Here is a 16,636-nt window from a genome sequence, read left to right on the forward strand (position 1 = left end):
TTGTAATACCCCCACTTTGATAAGTTTAGTCCCGTATGAAATATTTAAGGGCTTATAAATGAGGTTGTTAAGTTGTTGATTGTTCTAGTTCCTAGCTTTTTTTTTATGTTAGAATTAAAGTTGTTAGGGAGTGGGTTGGGATCCATTAAACTAGGGGTCTGATCCTAGTGGGAGAGTGGGTTGGGTCGTTATAGTGATTGCAAAGTATGGTTTAGTACTCGGACATAAGGTCCTACACCCATTCATCCACATGTGTGGGTGCGTGTGCCTTAAAAGAGTGGATTGTAAAGCCTCACTTTGAGAAACTTAGTTTTGTATTGAAGATTGTAGAGAACTTCAAGGGCTTGTAAAGGGAGTTTGTTAAGCAGTTGGCTGTCCTGGTTCTTAAGTTTTTTTCAAGACCAAATTGCTAAGGGTGGGTTGAGATCTACTGGACCAAGGGCCCGAGCCTGATGAGGAAGTGGGTTGGGTCATTACAGTAATACTATGGATGTCATGCTCTAGGGTGTCTTTGAATCGTTATGTTGGGTGTCATTTGACAAAAGTAACACATTATTGTTGTCCCATGAATCTACCCAAGAAATAGAGCAGAAACACTTGTTATAGTATTTATTTTTTTTAGGCCACTTCATAGGATGGTAATAGAGTGTTACTATTGCCAAATAGCCCCTTATGTATCACATTAGTCATCAACTCAATCTCATGTGGAGGTGGTGAGGTAAGTAAATCATGCACTACCTTAACATTTGTGTAATCACATGGGGGACAAATATTAGCTAAAAACACACAACGTTCTTCTCCACCATCTCTTGAATCTTCAAGGCTTACACCGCCTTTCCTTCACAATAAGCCTTGCCCATGTAGTACTTTATCTTAAGTAGATTGGGCAAGAAAAAACTGCTTTTTAGTAAAGATCAAAATTCAACAGAGAAATCGAGACAAATCCAAGGAGAATTGGATGAAAGAGCGCAGGATGAAAAAGATAATTCCTCTGCTTCAGTCGTTGCCTGGATATGTCTTTTGGACGAACGGTATATGGAGTTTCACATCAATTTGCAGTCTTTTCCTTTGTTGAATACCTGCTAAAAGTTGATGCAACGCTTTGATATGAAAGTAATTGATGCCACAGTTGATCCCATAATTTTCCCGACGAATTAAACGCACCATTGAACACTTTCGATCGGTTTGAAGACAAAATAAAAGGATGGTTTGTTAAGATGACAATACAGTTGGTTTTCCTCCAACAAGTGGAAAAAATGACGACAAAAATCTTGCTCATGGGCTTCTCTCTTTCAATCTTGAGTTTGAAAATTGGCTAACACATTAAAAGAGGCAATGGATTCTTACAGCCTTGAACAGGATCTATTCTTTGGTTGGACAACACTAACCTTTCACACTGTTCCAGAACCCAGGCATTTCCATTTTATCATATCAGGCTTACTTTAGGATAAAAAACTCAAACCAAGTTGCTTGAATTTTATTGTTGACACCTGAGACTTCAGTTTCTATGGATCTTACGACGCTTCTTACTTGGATCTATCCACTCACAAGCCAGTCCCAGAAGAGACGTCACCCTTGTCATAACCTGGGCCGTTTTAAGTGTTAACTTTGATATCATTGATGAACTTACAGTCTGTCTCGCATATATACACACAACATGGATACTTCAGAACTATTTTGCACTTAACCTCTGAAACATGGTTCATCAACCAACCCTTCCATCTTCAATGTGGATATGAGCCATTCCTATTTGTAGCCTTAATTGTTGCCAGATCCTCCGGTGAAATCCACGGATTTCTGCTGAGATTGATCTGCAAGAGGCTCTCCGCTTGACATTGGTGGACACAAATGGGGATGCTGAACATGGGCTCGACCTAGATGATGCAGTTGCAGATTCTGACGGAAGAATGGCGCATTCGCCTGTGGCATGCCCCTGCTGAAACTGTTTCCATTCATAGGTGGTACTTGTCCAGTTGCAATCTTTAGTCGTTGGACTTCTTCCCTCAATGCTTCGTTCAGGGCTGTTAAACAGTAGCATATGTTGAGCAACAGCAAGGACATAATGAGATCAAAGCAAATCTAACTTGCATTATGTGATGGCCCTTTCTGGAAGAAAATCAAGTGATATATATATATACAGTTCCTCATGTCCTGACTTAAAACTGCTTAAGGTCAATTAGGTGTTCGAAAGTTTTCCATGGAAACAAGAAAGCGCTTACGATCAAGATATTCATCTTGTTGAAAGGGTCTTCTGAGTGACATTTTAGTTTTGTAAACTCGTACCTCATGTTTTGAAAATCATGAGATGCAAATCTAACTTGCATTATTTTCTTACTGTTGTGCAACTAAAGGCATGGTGTAAGTAATGACATCAAGGGAAGCAGCATTTGCATGCTCATGCATTTTAAAAAATAAAAAAATAAAAATAGAAGGGGAGAGGTACTGTGATAGCATTGAGCATGGAAGTAGACATGTCTAGCAATACAGGTATACTCTATTGTACCCAAAAAAAAAAGAAACTGAAAATACATAGTGGATAGCAAAAATGGTAACCTCTACAGCAACCGTTCACTTTTCTCAGATGGAACCTACCTTTTCTAAAGAGGAAAAGTGAGTGGAAGCTATTAGAATATATAAACCATATGATGCATACTGACCACTATGCTAGCTAGTAGCTACTCAATTTTCCTTCAGAAAAGGGTGAAATAGACCTTTAAGGCCGAGAACATCATTCAGTTACACACATATATATAGAATATTTGGACTGAGTATATTTGAGCACTTGATTAAGTATAAATAATAATTTTCTAGTTAACTTAACTCAAGGTGCCTAGGAGAAATGGTATCCATCCATCATATGCCTACTACTCAACCATAAAGCGTCTTCAGCATCTTCGATGAAAAGGAAAAGTCATATTACACAACATTTTAGTGGATAATAGCAGATACACACACACACACACACACACACATATATATATATGTATTGAGAGAGACAAGACATGCATGTGGCAAGGAACTAATCATTTGAGTCACCACCTCAGGAAAATTTGGTGCTTTGGGTAATAAGATCACACAAATCTTGTTAGATTTTCCTACAAAACACATTTCTATCTAAAAACTGTCCTTCCATTTCTTTCCTAACACTTCAAGCAGTGAGTGAAGATCAGCCAGTATATTGAAATTGCTGCCATATCTATTCTTTCAGTGCAACTTCAGGAATTCATCTGATTCCTGTACACTGTTCCTTTCCTAAAGCATGATGAACACTGAATTTGAATGTGAACTGGTCAAAACAAACAGAAGGCTATATTAAGAAAAGCACATGATAAACAATAAGCTCAGCCAACTGGTCATACAGGACCCCATGTATGTAAGGCTTGAGAATAATGCTATATTGAAGATCTAAAAAAAGATTTTTGGTTTATATAATCGTCTCCCTGCTACCTGCTGTTTTGGCTCATAACTTTTTAGGTGTGAGTCGAAGCCAGTAGCAAGGTGGGGTGAGGTCCATCTCACCAAGCACTCCAGTTAAAGTTTGCTTCACATCACTAAAATTGGTAGCCAAACCAAGTTAAACACACGGATCAGAATCTCATACACATGGATGTGTTTGCCTTAAGGAAGATGCATTGTAACACCCCATGTGTGTAAAGGATGAGAATAGTCTGGTTCAAGGTTTTATATATTCATGTGCCCCAGTGATATTTAAAGAAACTAACAGACTGATCAATAAATGACAAACAGGTACAAGTTCTGACATCACCACAGCCCACCACTTTGTCACTTACACAGCTATCAGTTGTCTAGGTTTCATGGCCTTTCTAGGTGCACAGCTATCAGTTGTCTAGGTTTCATGGCCTTTCTAGGTGCGAACAAAGCTGGCTACAAGGTCAATTGGTATCGCTGTACCAGGAAGACCAATCACTTAGATCATGTTGTTGGAATTGTCATGGATCTTGCATATCATCATGCAGCCAGTAAACCTTACACAAACACTTCTTCATACTATACATGTCCATCCCAAATTTAAGGACAAAATCCACACAAAGACATTCGCCCTATGTGATGACTGATGAGTCAACCTCTGAATGGAGATATCAATGACTATGAAGGTAGCAAATTAAAAATATTTAAATTGAAAATTTCCTGATGTGATGCATTTCCAACTAATACAATATTTCAGGCCAGCCACAATCACATATGAACCTCATTCATTCATATTTTATCTCTCGTCTCCATCAGAAATCAGTCTATGTTTTGCATTGTATACAATGTCCGGATCAAGAAACCAATCTCATCCATTCATTATCATAAGTGATGATAGTTATTCATCAACCAAATATCCGTATAATTCTAATTGTTCTGATGGTAGCACCAGATCTACTGGATTAGCAGCTCGTGAACTTTTGCATTACAAGAAAATGTCTTCTCGTTCTATATGGGAACATGTTCAATAGACGGATCATCATTACAGCATTATAAAGTCAACAAGTCGGGCTACTGTGCCTCGTATCTTCCAGATGCATCGTGGAAGTCACAAGCATCGTTAATGGGTTCCAAGTGGTAAGGTTTTCCTCGGGTATTTCTCGCAAAGCTGAAAATCTCAGGAAAAAATTTGGCACTTTTTTAGAAAATAAAATAATCATAAAAAATTAGGAAAAAGTAAAATAAATGACAAACTAACAAGAAACATAAAAAAACAACTTGATAAATTTATAAAAATGATGTTTTAGTAATAAAAGAAATGAAGATAAATAATTTAACTTAAGTTCTAACTTTTAAAAAAAATAACATAAAAATAATGAAAAAAAACACAATAAAAATGTGAAAAAAATCACTTTGGAGCTTTTTCAAAAAAGGGGAAAGAGATTGATTTTTACCGTTTTCATTGTCTTTTAACATTTCTCTCAAGTTTTTTGGAAAAAAAGAAAAAAAAACACTTTCTGCAACTATGGTTGAAACACACTGAGTTACCTATCCCTTGTTTCATAGGTTAAGGCTGCACCTAATAAATATATATTAGACTTTGCCAAGATTGAGAAATTGAACAGTGATCATTATGACATACGGAACTGGAAAACTCCATTCGCACTGCAAGAGGATCAAGCTTGATCTCCATCATGTTGCAAGCAAACCTAAGAATAATAACACTATGCAATGTCATAAGAACAAAGAGATCTATGAAGGCTGGAAGCGCATTAATAGTGTGGCAAGAGTTATTAGGCTATGTGCAATGCAGGACAACTTCATGTGTCAGTTTGAGCAGTATGGCACAATTCACTAGATATGGTTGATATTGAAAGACAAGTATAGGGGTACATCAGCAACCAAATTTATAAAATTCACTATAAGTTTTTATTCATATTCACAATCCTCCTCAGCACACTAGGAGATTGCACCTTAAGGAGATGGCAAACATGATCAGAAAGTTGAACTTGTTCAGAGATCATTTAACAACTAAAGAGCAGGTCAAACCAGTGACACATCACTGCCAAATAGTTGGAAACATGTGAAAATGAACATGAAAACAATGAGAATATCAAGACATTTGATCATGTTGCATGTCATCTACAATTGGAGTAAAAGCACCTGGAGGCTGCTAAAATGAGTAATTGAGCATTTGGTGCTAAAAACCCCAAGAAGCATCCCAACTTCAAGAAAAAAGAGGAAATAGACCAGAGCAGTTCACTAAAAATCCATTTAACATAACTCAAATGAGGGATCGAAGGTAGTGAAGAAACAGAAATTCAAACCCAATCAACACCGAGGAAAGCATGATGGCAAGGAAGCTAACATTGTGATGAAATGTTTTAAATGTAGTAAGATGGCCCATTTTGCTCATGAATGTGTTGACAGAAAGCAAGTATTTGCTACCAAACATTTATATTATCATGCACATATTTCCAGTTTTTTTTTATGCCAGTTGAATATCATATCTTATAGATTATTGACTCACAAGCAACAAACCACGCAAACAAGTACCACAGCTTGTATGTTGAATACCGGCAAATCTCAGTAGGATAGGAGTAGTTATTCCTAGGGATTAACAGCAAAGCTGAAGTCAAAGGAATCGAAACCTGCAAATTAGATTTGCAAGGAGGGCAGACATGATTTCTGCATGATCTATTCCATTTTCATTCGATTTTCCAGATATTTGAAAGAGCCTCACTCTGTTTCTGCTCTTTTGTTATAGCAACCACCTGCTAACTACCACCAGTTACAAGAAAATGCTCACCCACACGCACTGCCATAACCCAATTAGAGTGACACTCACCACAGGAAAATCCCCATTACATAGATATCCCTAATTTCACCCCCAATTCCCTTATTTATAGCCATTTTCTGGGTCAATCCAGTACACCCGATCCCGACCCAATTCTAGAACCGAAACCTGTACACTAACATTACTCCCCCCTTCCCTTCAAATGTGATGAACAAAATCAAATGTTGACAGACAAGAGTCCTCCCATGACTGCAGCCAACTAGGGCAGTAGCAAACAGTAAAAACATGGCTCAACAATGGCCATGATAGTGAAAGGATACATTTGAAAATCAGCTTCTCCAGCTCAAAAACTTCCTCCAAGTTGGCATGAGACAGTACTCCCAATAATGGCAAACCAGCTGCGTGGCTACTGGACCCTCATTTCTAGCTTCCTTGTTCTATGTTAGAATGGCTGCAGTTGAGTTCTGCATTTAGGGTTAATGCAAAACATGCCTGCCCTAGAAGATGCTTTGATACGGGTGGCCAAGGAACTTCTCCCATGTCCAGTCCGGTGGGATGATTTGAGCACATCTTGCACCGGCTTAGGTCAGTCCAATCTTGTAACATTTTCCTTATTTTGGCCATGGCTGGCTGGTATAAAGAACATTTCCCCCTAATCATAAGAGATGAGCAAGTGGCAAACAAGCCTGTTTTTATCTTCAGCATATCATGATAGAACACAGCATTCTACATCTGAGCTTCAATAATTGGCAATATGACCTATGGATGAAGACGACCACATAATTCAGCTGTAATTTTACGAACATCTTCAAACTCCAATAAATGAAAGGCCCTATTTACTAGGAAGGGGCTATGCAATCTTCATCATCATTCTCATCACATTTTCTAGATGTCTCCAATTTACCATGCACGCTGGAGGAGTTCAGATCATTTAGAACTCGCAGAGGAAGTAACCTAATAAGGAGAAGTGGACATAGCCGATCGAACAGCATATCCTTCAACTCAATGGAATCATTTTCTGTGCAACATCCAGCCTTCCATTTGCAAAGCAGGAATTCATTAAATATCTTTTTTACTACACATATCCAATAAAATGCGGTGAAAAACTACATTCCCAAGACCTGCCATTTCCTCGCTAATGTAACTCAAAAGTGGAGAAGAACTGCATTTGATCGATCACCAAACATTTTGTCCATCAAAGGCTCAATCAGACTGTTTCGGTCCGAACACTTGCAGACCACTTAGGTGTCAATCGAAGAACCAAATCAATGTCCTCTCTTAAACATGACCATAAATAGAACATCTGAGGTTATAGTTTCTGCTGCTTGCGCTGAAACTTTTGAGGCATTTGAACTGTGACTAAAATCTCTAACGCAGTCAAGAAGTACAGATACTGCATTAAGTTTGTCTTTCCAACATTTCAGTAATGTAACCACAGCATCACTAGCAAAAACTGGACTCACTTATCATGACAATAGATGTATTTCAGCAAAGCAGGCAGAATAAAAGTAGGATCAAGCTGCGAGAGCAGTTTGGCTGCCGATACGCATTTTACAAGCTCTTCATCACCAAGGGTTCCAACAAGTGTTTTCCTATGTCACGCCTTAACGAAGAAGGCAGTTCATTTCCTGAATCTGAACATAAAGCCATGAGCTCAGAAAGAACATCTATAGCATTTCTCCTTTGGATGTGATTTTTTGAGTCAAGCCGCCCAAAAAGTTCTTGAAGACCTTGATCTGGATATAAGAAGCAATATTATGCAGTGAATGAGACAACAGCTCTTGCAAGAACATCTCGTCCATCCAAAAATTGAGCAACAATGGTAATGCTGTTTCCATTTGACCAAAATTAGGAGGCTTACTTTCAAATGCAGGAGAACATCTTCTAAAAATAATAGTCTTGCAAGAACATCTCGTCGCCTTTCTTATTCTCTAATCACTGCCAGATACTCCTCACTCTCCCTGGCGTCCCTAAACTGCAACAGTGGAGGCTTCCCTGGTTGCTCCAATGGTTCTCTATCGTAGTGTACTCTCGATCAAGTGCAGAGGGAAACCACTCAAGATGCCTTTGGCCACCACCGGCTCCCGACCGGAATCACTCCAATTCTTGTGCTATTTGTAATTAGCCTAGCTGATGCAACATGCCCAAGTCCGTGGAACCCGCCATGCCTGTGTTGGGTTTTCAACCTGATTTTTAGTGCATTTTTTGAGGGGCATTTGGCGCCATTTTGGGACTATGAGCGTCTTCCTCTTGAAGATGCAGAAATCTCTACCAGATCTCTTCCTTGGTTACATGGCAGATGACTGCTCTCTTAGATTGGAATGGGAGTGGAAAGACATTAACCCTTTCGTCCGCCTCTCTTAAGAACTCACCTCCAGCTTCAACAAACTGGTCGTTGTCGGTGACTGGGTGCTCAACGACACGACCGATCGTCCTCTATGGTAGGACTCAACGTGGGAGAACAACATCTTCAACCTCTTAAACTGTACAACATTTTCTTGCAGTGTCGCCCGTGAGTAGGGTATTTGACCCAACACTTGGAGCATCTTCTTCAGATTTGCAATCTGAAGTTTCTGAATCGGTACTCAATCGTGCGTGAAATTCCTTGTCTGAAAGAGCAACCTCGGTTAGTTTCTTGCCTAGAAACTTTTCCAGCATCAGACTCATCTGCCTGTATTCGGCCATCATAGTCTCCCACAAGTCATTTATGCCATCTCGTTTTTGGTCAATCCTTGCAACGGAAGTCTCCATCTTCTCCGAATGACACTCTCCAGAGTTTGCCGACTGCATCCTCAGACATTGGCGCTCTGATACCTTGTTAGCAACCACCCGCTAACTTCCACCAGCTACAAGATAATATGCACCCACATGCACTGCCCTAACCCAGTTTGAGCGACCTCACCAGAGAAAAATCCTTATTACATCGATATCCCTAATTGTGCCCCAATTCCCTTATTTATAGCCATTTTCTGGGTCAGTCCAGTAGACCTGATTCCAGAACCGAAACCTGGACACTAACATTTTGACTTTGGATTATGAATTCTTGCTTGGAAACTCTTGTATGGATATTTACCTTGACACTGCACTTATATGTTCTGAACTTGTCTCTGCAACCAATTTTATGGAGTTATTTTTCAAACCTGATATGGTAAATTGTGGTCCTAAGGAATTCCCAGGGATATTGAAATCTAATCTCTACTTTCATTCATGTCCAAGTTTTTATTCACCTTCCCTTAATTCATCTTCTTCCTTTCTCCCTTTGTTCATATTTCTTTCATCCTTCCTATCGTCACAATTTTCTAAATCCATTTTCTTACCAATCTGTTTCTAAATCTTTCCTTCAATAGCAGAAAAATGTGGTTCCCCAGTCGACAATAGGAGAAAGCCCTTATTTTTCTGTGTTTGAGTTTTCCCTTTAAAACGTGGGCTGTGGTTTCTCCTTTATTCCATCCTTCAGTCTGTTCTTGTTTTTGTTTCTTAATTCTGATCCAATATCTATTTTCCGTGCTTATCTTCTGGTCAATATCTGTCTTCCAAACGTTCATACTCTTCTTGATGTCTTGCCCTAATTCTGAAATTCGAAAATCTGAAATCCCTAATTCTAAATCCCTGATTCAGAAATCTGGCCTGCCTGTCCTTGCCTCCTGAAATTGGCCTTCTTTTGAGCACTGAAGTACACTGTGACCAGAAGTGCTGAAGATCACAGCACTGAAATATACATTGTCATGAGGATTGACCTTCTCAGCACTGAAAATCAATCTTTGATCAATTCAGTCTACTAGTATGTGTTGACTGGGGTAAGCAACATATTCAAACTGTCCTGATGCCAAAAAGAAAGAGAAGAAAAGATAGAGAAAGAGATAGAGAGAGATGTGTCCAAGTTTGGTGGGTGGTGACTTAAAAATTACTTATAGCTGTGCTGATTTCCAGGCATGTTTCTAAGCATAGTGACTGAAAAATTGCTTCCACCTACGCCAAGTATTCCAGATCACATTTCTTCCTTGTCATCCATATCTTAATTTTCATCTTATTTTGTCTTTGTTTGCCTGCTCATGGATTACTCCCCATCTCAATCTAAACTTTCTAATTTGAGTCATCTTGTCTCTAAAAAGTTGAATCGGTTCTGATTTTCTTAAACTGAAAGAGATAAATTCTTCCTTTTATCAAGAGACAGGATATATTTGATATGCCAGCTTGAGTGCCACACTGCATCTGTGGCAGTCTCACAAGAAAAAAGAAGAGAAAAGAAGAGGCAGAGAGATGAGGAAGAAAGAGGAGGAGGAAGAGGAAGAAGGAAGGAGGAAGGGTGGCCTGGATGCAGCTGAAGAGGTAGAGCTGGGATAATGATGGTTACGATTTCCCATGCAGGAGGCAAAGAACGGTGAAGGGGCAGTCAGCTAATTTTCTTCACAATCCTGAGTTTGTCTCATTGATAAAAAGTGATCACTGATCAGGTCTTGGTGGCCCACATTACCTCCACTTTTTGCCAAGAGGTAGTGGTGTCTATTCTAGATGGCTGTTTTGCAAAGGAACTTTGGAACAAATTGGTCCAAAGCTACCCTCAAGTTTCAGAAGCCCAAATGTTATAACACAGGTGAATTCCAACTTCTGAAGAAAGGATCTAGGACAGTGTCGAAGTATTTGAACGAAATAAAGGGTATTACAAATCAATTGGCAATTGTTGGGAGCGATGTCTCAAATAAAAAGAAGGTACAACAGAGATTAACTGGTTTAGGGCCAGAGTTCCACGCTGTTGTGACCACATTGCCATATCTTCCAATTCTTCCTACCTTTGAGGAGTTACATATTATCGTATGAGATAAGCCTGAGGAACCTCAAAGATGACATACTGTCCAGTCAAATTATCATAACATTCTTGCTCTAGGGGTTGTTTGTGAATGTGGATGTGAACTGTGAAGGCACCGGCTTTCATAGAGAAGAGGTAAGTGGGAGATATGGATAGGGAGGACGTGGTTTGCTCTCTACTCCAAATATACCTCGCAGTTCGAATGCAGGCAATCGAAGGTATGTTCCTGCTTCTTTTTTGTAAAAGTGGATTATTGGTTCAATCCGAAAAATAAAGGAAAGACTATGTCACATAGGTACGGGTGCAGACAAAATTCAAAATCACGGGCACACGGGTACGGCTGGCTGTACATATAATATATACATATATATATATATAGACACACACACACACAATATGCAAAAATACATTCATTAAGATTACAATCCAATACAATGCACATAATTATATCGTAATGTATTGAATATATAAATTCTATGTTGTATATTGAACATATAATTACAGATACAGCAATACACGGGTGTGCCTGTGCATCTGAAGTGTCGGAGGCATGTCCATATCCACACACGTGTCCAAGCAAATTGACTCCAACACTTCAGGTGCACAGGCACACACGTGTATCAGAGAGGAAAGATAACCTCAACTTGAATCAATAAGGCAATCCAATGGGAGAAAACTGAATGTTAATTCACACCAGTTGTTATACATTATCTTCTACATCTGAACATCAAGCAAAATTACTTGGGTGTCCGTGTCTGGTATGTGAATCCTATGCATTGTCATAAATATTGTTCTTGATTCATTGGGTTTTCAATGGCAAAATTTTTCACGGGTGTTTTTGCCAGTTTTTTGGCAAAGTTATTTTTCCTGGGAAAACATTGGGAAATTGTGGAAATTTGTTTAAAAAAAGAAAAAATCACAAAATTAGATAAAGTAAAATAAATGAGAAACTAAAAAGAAGACATAAAAAAATAACTAGATAAGATGATAACAATAAAGTTTAATGATGATAAATAATTTAGGTTAAGTTTAAAGCTTAATCCATGATGGTATTAATGTCAGAAAGATAAAAATGAAAAAAAAGGGGAAAATGCGATAAAAATGTGTTACTTAATTTTCACCTTACTTAAAAAAATGTTTTTTTTTTCACTTTTCTCATGTGTTCCTTTTTAAGGCTATATATTGTGTATTTTTCAAAAACATGTGATATCTAGAATGGTTCTATGACAGTGACTCATGTTGTAGGAGATGTCGATAAGTTATGAAACTCCAAAGTTACACGGGTGCAGGGTGCAAGGTGCAGGTGCAGCAATAAATAAATATATGTGTACGTGTGAAGAAGTTAAAAGTAAAGAAAATTTCTCTTACAATAAGCCTATTACTGTAAAAACAGAGGCTCTGAAAAGCATTATGGTAAGAAATGAAAGGTAAGATGGTAAGAAATTTTAAAAGAAATGGGTCCCTTTCTCGAAATGTTAATAATGAGGAAAATTAAAACAAAACAAAAAAAAGCTTATGAAAACCCTAATACCATTTCCTTTTATCATTCTTCTCTCTTGCCGATAGTCCACCTCTCCTCTCCTCCTCCTTCTCCTCTTCCTCTTCAGTTTTCATCCTTCTTTTCCCTCCTCCTCCTTCTTCCTCCTCCCTCCTCCTTTCTGCTCCTTCCTTTCTCCTTGTTCCTCGTTTTTCCCTTTTTTTGAGTAAAGGCACAACCCAGCAGAACCTGCATCACGTCGACACACGTGTGGCAGTGGCACCCAAAGTGCCTCATCCTTGTGTTGTAGTCAAACTCTATTTCTTGTTTTAGAGAAAGCAATATTTTGACTAGAGATATCCACTCCTAAGACCTTATATAAAGTTAGTGGCACTATAACACTCATTTGATAAGGATAAAACCAAAATCATCTTGATTCAAAACCATGTTAATTATTTCATGCAAGCACAACACTTTCAGCCTCAATTGTAAGGGGAACTAGACATATAGGTGCTCAGTAAACCATTATGATCTGCAAAAATTTTACTCCAAAGCATGAAAGGGACATAACAATGGTATACAAATTACCATCACGAAGATGTGCTTGTTGCTCCATAGCTTGCAAACGTAGTTTGAGTTCCTTGTTCTCAACTGTCAGCCCATTAGTATCCCTCTGTTTTAGAAGAGAATATGCATTACTGGGCTTGCTCAAGTCGTAAGAAGAGTATAGGGTCATACTAGAACTGGAGAATAAAACTTCATACTATGTCATGTGAATCATGCAAGTTAATAAACATAGATAACTGAACAAAATATTCTACATTTCACAACTGTAATGAGTTTTTGCTAGTAGAACAACTTATAGTGATCTACTAATTCAGTTGCATGGTCCAGCATGTGTGTTTTAACCTAAAGATGACTAAACAAGCAGAAAATCAAACAAGATTAAATCATTGTCAAATCTGATTCTTTTTTGCAAATTCCAAAGCATTTCCATCTATGCAAGGGGAAAAGGGATACTAGAAACCAAAATGTCAAGGAAACAACATATCTTAGCAGCCCAAAACATAACAAGTTGATGCTCTAAGTGAAAGGAAATACCACTAGAAGCTTTGCAACATAATCTGGTGTGCTAAAAAATGTGCCTAGTCCCCAAGCTTTGACTGGTTGGTTAAGTTCCTTGTTCCCAAACATTGAAATTGGCTAACCCGTGACCTAGGCACTCAACAACCTAGCCTTTTTTTCTTCAACAACCTACCCTTTTTTTCTTCAACAACCTAGATTTTCTTCTTCTTCTTCTTCTTCTTCTTCTTCTTCTTCTTCTTCTTCTTTTGTTATCTGAGGCAATTGATTTATCTTTTCAACAAAAGGTAGCTTTCCCGCTTTTTCTTCTTGAGTAATTGTATCATTCCTCTGGTGTAAATTTTTCTCCTTTTTCATACTTTTTATTTTTCTGTTTTACATCAACAATTCATGAGTTTGACCAAGCCAGCCATTAGCTAACTCTCAATGGCAAGAATTCTCACCATCGAAGCTAGCCCAATAACTAGCTTGGCCTTTCATCTTGTATAAATAAAAGAGATGTCCTCCCTTGTTAATTATGCTTTTCAAGCAAATATCATCTATTATTTCTTTTATATGCCTTATTGCAATTGCATGAGCATTTGGCGCATAGGTTCATCTGAACCATTGAGATTGCATGTTTCCACCTTAGTGATCATTATTGTTGGTCTATTTTCATGGTATCCAAATTGAGGCTTATATTGTACTTAAAGTATTCATTTTTGCCTCATTTTAAGAGCCATTTGGAGAAAAAGATCCATCTTGGTGCTATTGAAGATTCAAAGGGCATGAAATCATTCACCATGACTGATTACTAATAAAATCTCCCCAACAATGCAAACTTTGAAAATGTGCAATTTCCTGATTAGATTATTAATCAAATCTCTATTGGTTATGATTTCCAGCAGAATTTATTTGTAAAAAGGTTTCTCGTCCCAATAAATTTATTCTTAAAAGCAGAACTCTAAAACGTGAATGTCCAATTTCCTGACCAAAAGAAGCATCACTCCCAACCGCATCACCAAAACAAGACATTATCCAATGGAAAAACATCCAATAATTTCAAATTACAATCACAAATTATTGATAATTTGCAGGTCAGTAGCACCAATGACATATGCTCTCCCACAAGAGTTTTCGGGGACAAGCATAAACCAACAAAAGCAATATCAAGCTAGCACTCTACTACCTGAAGCAGCGTAAGCTGCGCTGACAATGTAGTTGCCTCTGTCTGAAGTGTCTGTACCTTCCTTTCTAGCTCACTTGTATAACGTATCTTTCGCTCCTTTGACCGTGCGGCAGATTGCCGGTTGGCAAGAATTCTACATTAGAGACACCCAAGAAAACTCAGATAAAGGAAAAATATAAAACAAGACAAACCATACGACAATCTCAGAAGACATCTATATCAAAAACAACAGTCACAACCAGTATTCTTCAAACCAACACCACATATCTCAAACTTTATCAGGGAAGCACTCTTCCCTGCAACAACTATATAAGCTACCTGAATAAGGAAATTACAGAAAAAAAAGATACCAATGCTTATAACAATGAAAAGCAACTTGAACGCTAGAAAAAGTAGCGTCAAATACCACAATAAACGCTGCAAGCATTCAATGATTATGTACAGAATTTTTAATAAATTTATAAAATTATGAAAGCAAAAACCGATAACATGTAGTCATCGGGATGGGATCGACGATAACAATGACAGAAAACAAATGTTATTCAAAGAAAACTTCGTCCTAAGTATGTATATGGAAGACAAACAATGAATCGAGATCTGAGGTACTCCAGTGCAGCAACAAACCCTTAAATCCGCAAGCAATCAGAAGTTAAAGATAGAGTGCGTCCAGCCAAAAGAAAAGACATGATAAATAGCAGAAAGCGGCTACAAGAAAAGAAAAAGCGAAAGCCACGCCTTTTAGCCCTCCTTGGATCGATTAGAGAGAGCTCGGCGAGCTTATCCGCAGGCATCGCCTTCTTCACGTCCGCCACCGACTCCACCGCAACCGGAAACGATGAAGGCCCTGGAAACCCATCGACCGATCCGGCCCTCCGGTGCTGCGGTCTCCACCCAGCTTCCGGCATCGGCGCTGTCGGGGCCCCGTTCTCCGCTGCTCCTGCCTTGAACCCCAGGCCGTCCAGGAATGCCGCGTCCATAGACAAACTTCTCAAGTGTGTGGCACCTCCTCCTCCACCAGATCCAACCTCCTCCTTGACTACGCTCGTGGGCTCCGGGGACTTCTCGGTGTCCATGAGCGCCAGAAACTGCAACCCGTCTCCGGAATTGTTGTCCTCAGAGAGCGATGGGACGTCAAGGAACGGTAATTCAGCGTCAACGTCGAATAGGAAATCGTCCGGCAGTCGGAAGGCGATTTCCGAGTGGGCTCGGCGGTGCGAGCCCCGTCGTGGGTTGTCCGCCATCTGATCGAGGGTTTCCCTGCCGGAATTTCCGCCAGATAAGGAACCTCCGGCGCCCCCGCCGGAGAACTGGGTCTCCATAACGGTCGGAGAAATTCGAGATCAATCGCCGGAACGCGGGTTGGTCCGCCCTTCTACTACTCCCATTCGATGATGAAGTGTGCTTTTGCCGTTTCCCTCAACTCAGAGAGAGGGAGAGAGAACAGGAAGCCCTCCGTGGGACAACGGTGGAAAAACGGTAAAAAGATTTCTTTGGCCGTGGGACCCACGGAACTGCAGGAGTCGCCGTTTCCGGATGCAAGGCAGCTGAATCTTAGCTTTAACTGTGTACGTGGATAGCATTTTTTTTTATTTTACAACTTTTTATTTTATAATGTTTCAACGCATAATGATTGATCATTTTCCACAAATATCATATCTTACTAAGATGATTTCAATTTTCACAAATATCTTGTCAAACTATGGACGATTTTATACAAGTAAACAATAGTCTCTCCGTGGCATAAGCATGCTCAATTTCTTCATGGTGGAAACATGCTTTCATATGAAGGCTTTGGAAACCTCCATTAGAACATCAAATTTCATTTTCTCCTGAAAATTCCTACGTATTCATCATTCCTGGTGACAACTAAATACT

The 16,636-nt window shown here is 39.1% G+C and overlaps 1 protein-coding gene across 1 annotated transcript; it reads right to left on the reverse strand.

The window, feature by feature from the left end:
* Nucleotides 1–1,593: 1,593 nt before the first annotated feature.
* LOC116266898 (transcription factor RF2b-like) lies at nucleotides 1,594–16,227 on the reverse strand. The gene is made up of 4 exons (XM_031648355.2): nucleotides 15,497–16,227; nucleotides 14,762–14,894; nucleotides 13,099–13,183; nucleotides 1,594–2,021 (listed from the first exon to the last, which is right to left on the reverse strand). The coding sequence occupies exons 1-4, from the start codon at nucleotides 16,078–16,080 to the stop codon at nucleotides 1,759–1,761; spliced, it is 1,065 nt and encodes a 354-aa protein (XP_031504215.1). The 5' UTR covers nucleotides 16,081–16,227; the 3' UTR covers nucleotides 1,594–1,758.
* Between the last annotated feature and the right edge of the window lie 409 nt (nucleotides 16,228–16,636).

This window comes from Nymphaea colorata, chromosome 13, assembly GCF_008831285.2.
Source record: "Nymphaea colorata isolate Beijing-Zhang1983 chromosome 13, ASM883128v2, whole genome shotgun sequence".
Taxonomy (NCBI): Eukaryota; Viridiplantae; Streptophyta; class Magnoliopsida; order Nymphaeales; family Nymphaeaceae; genus Nymphaea; species Nymphaea colorata.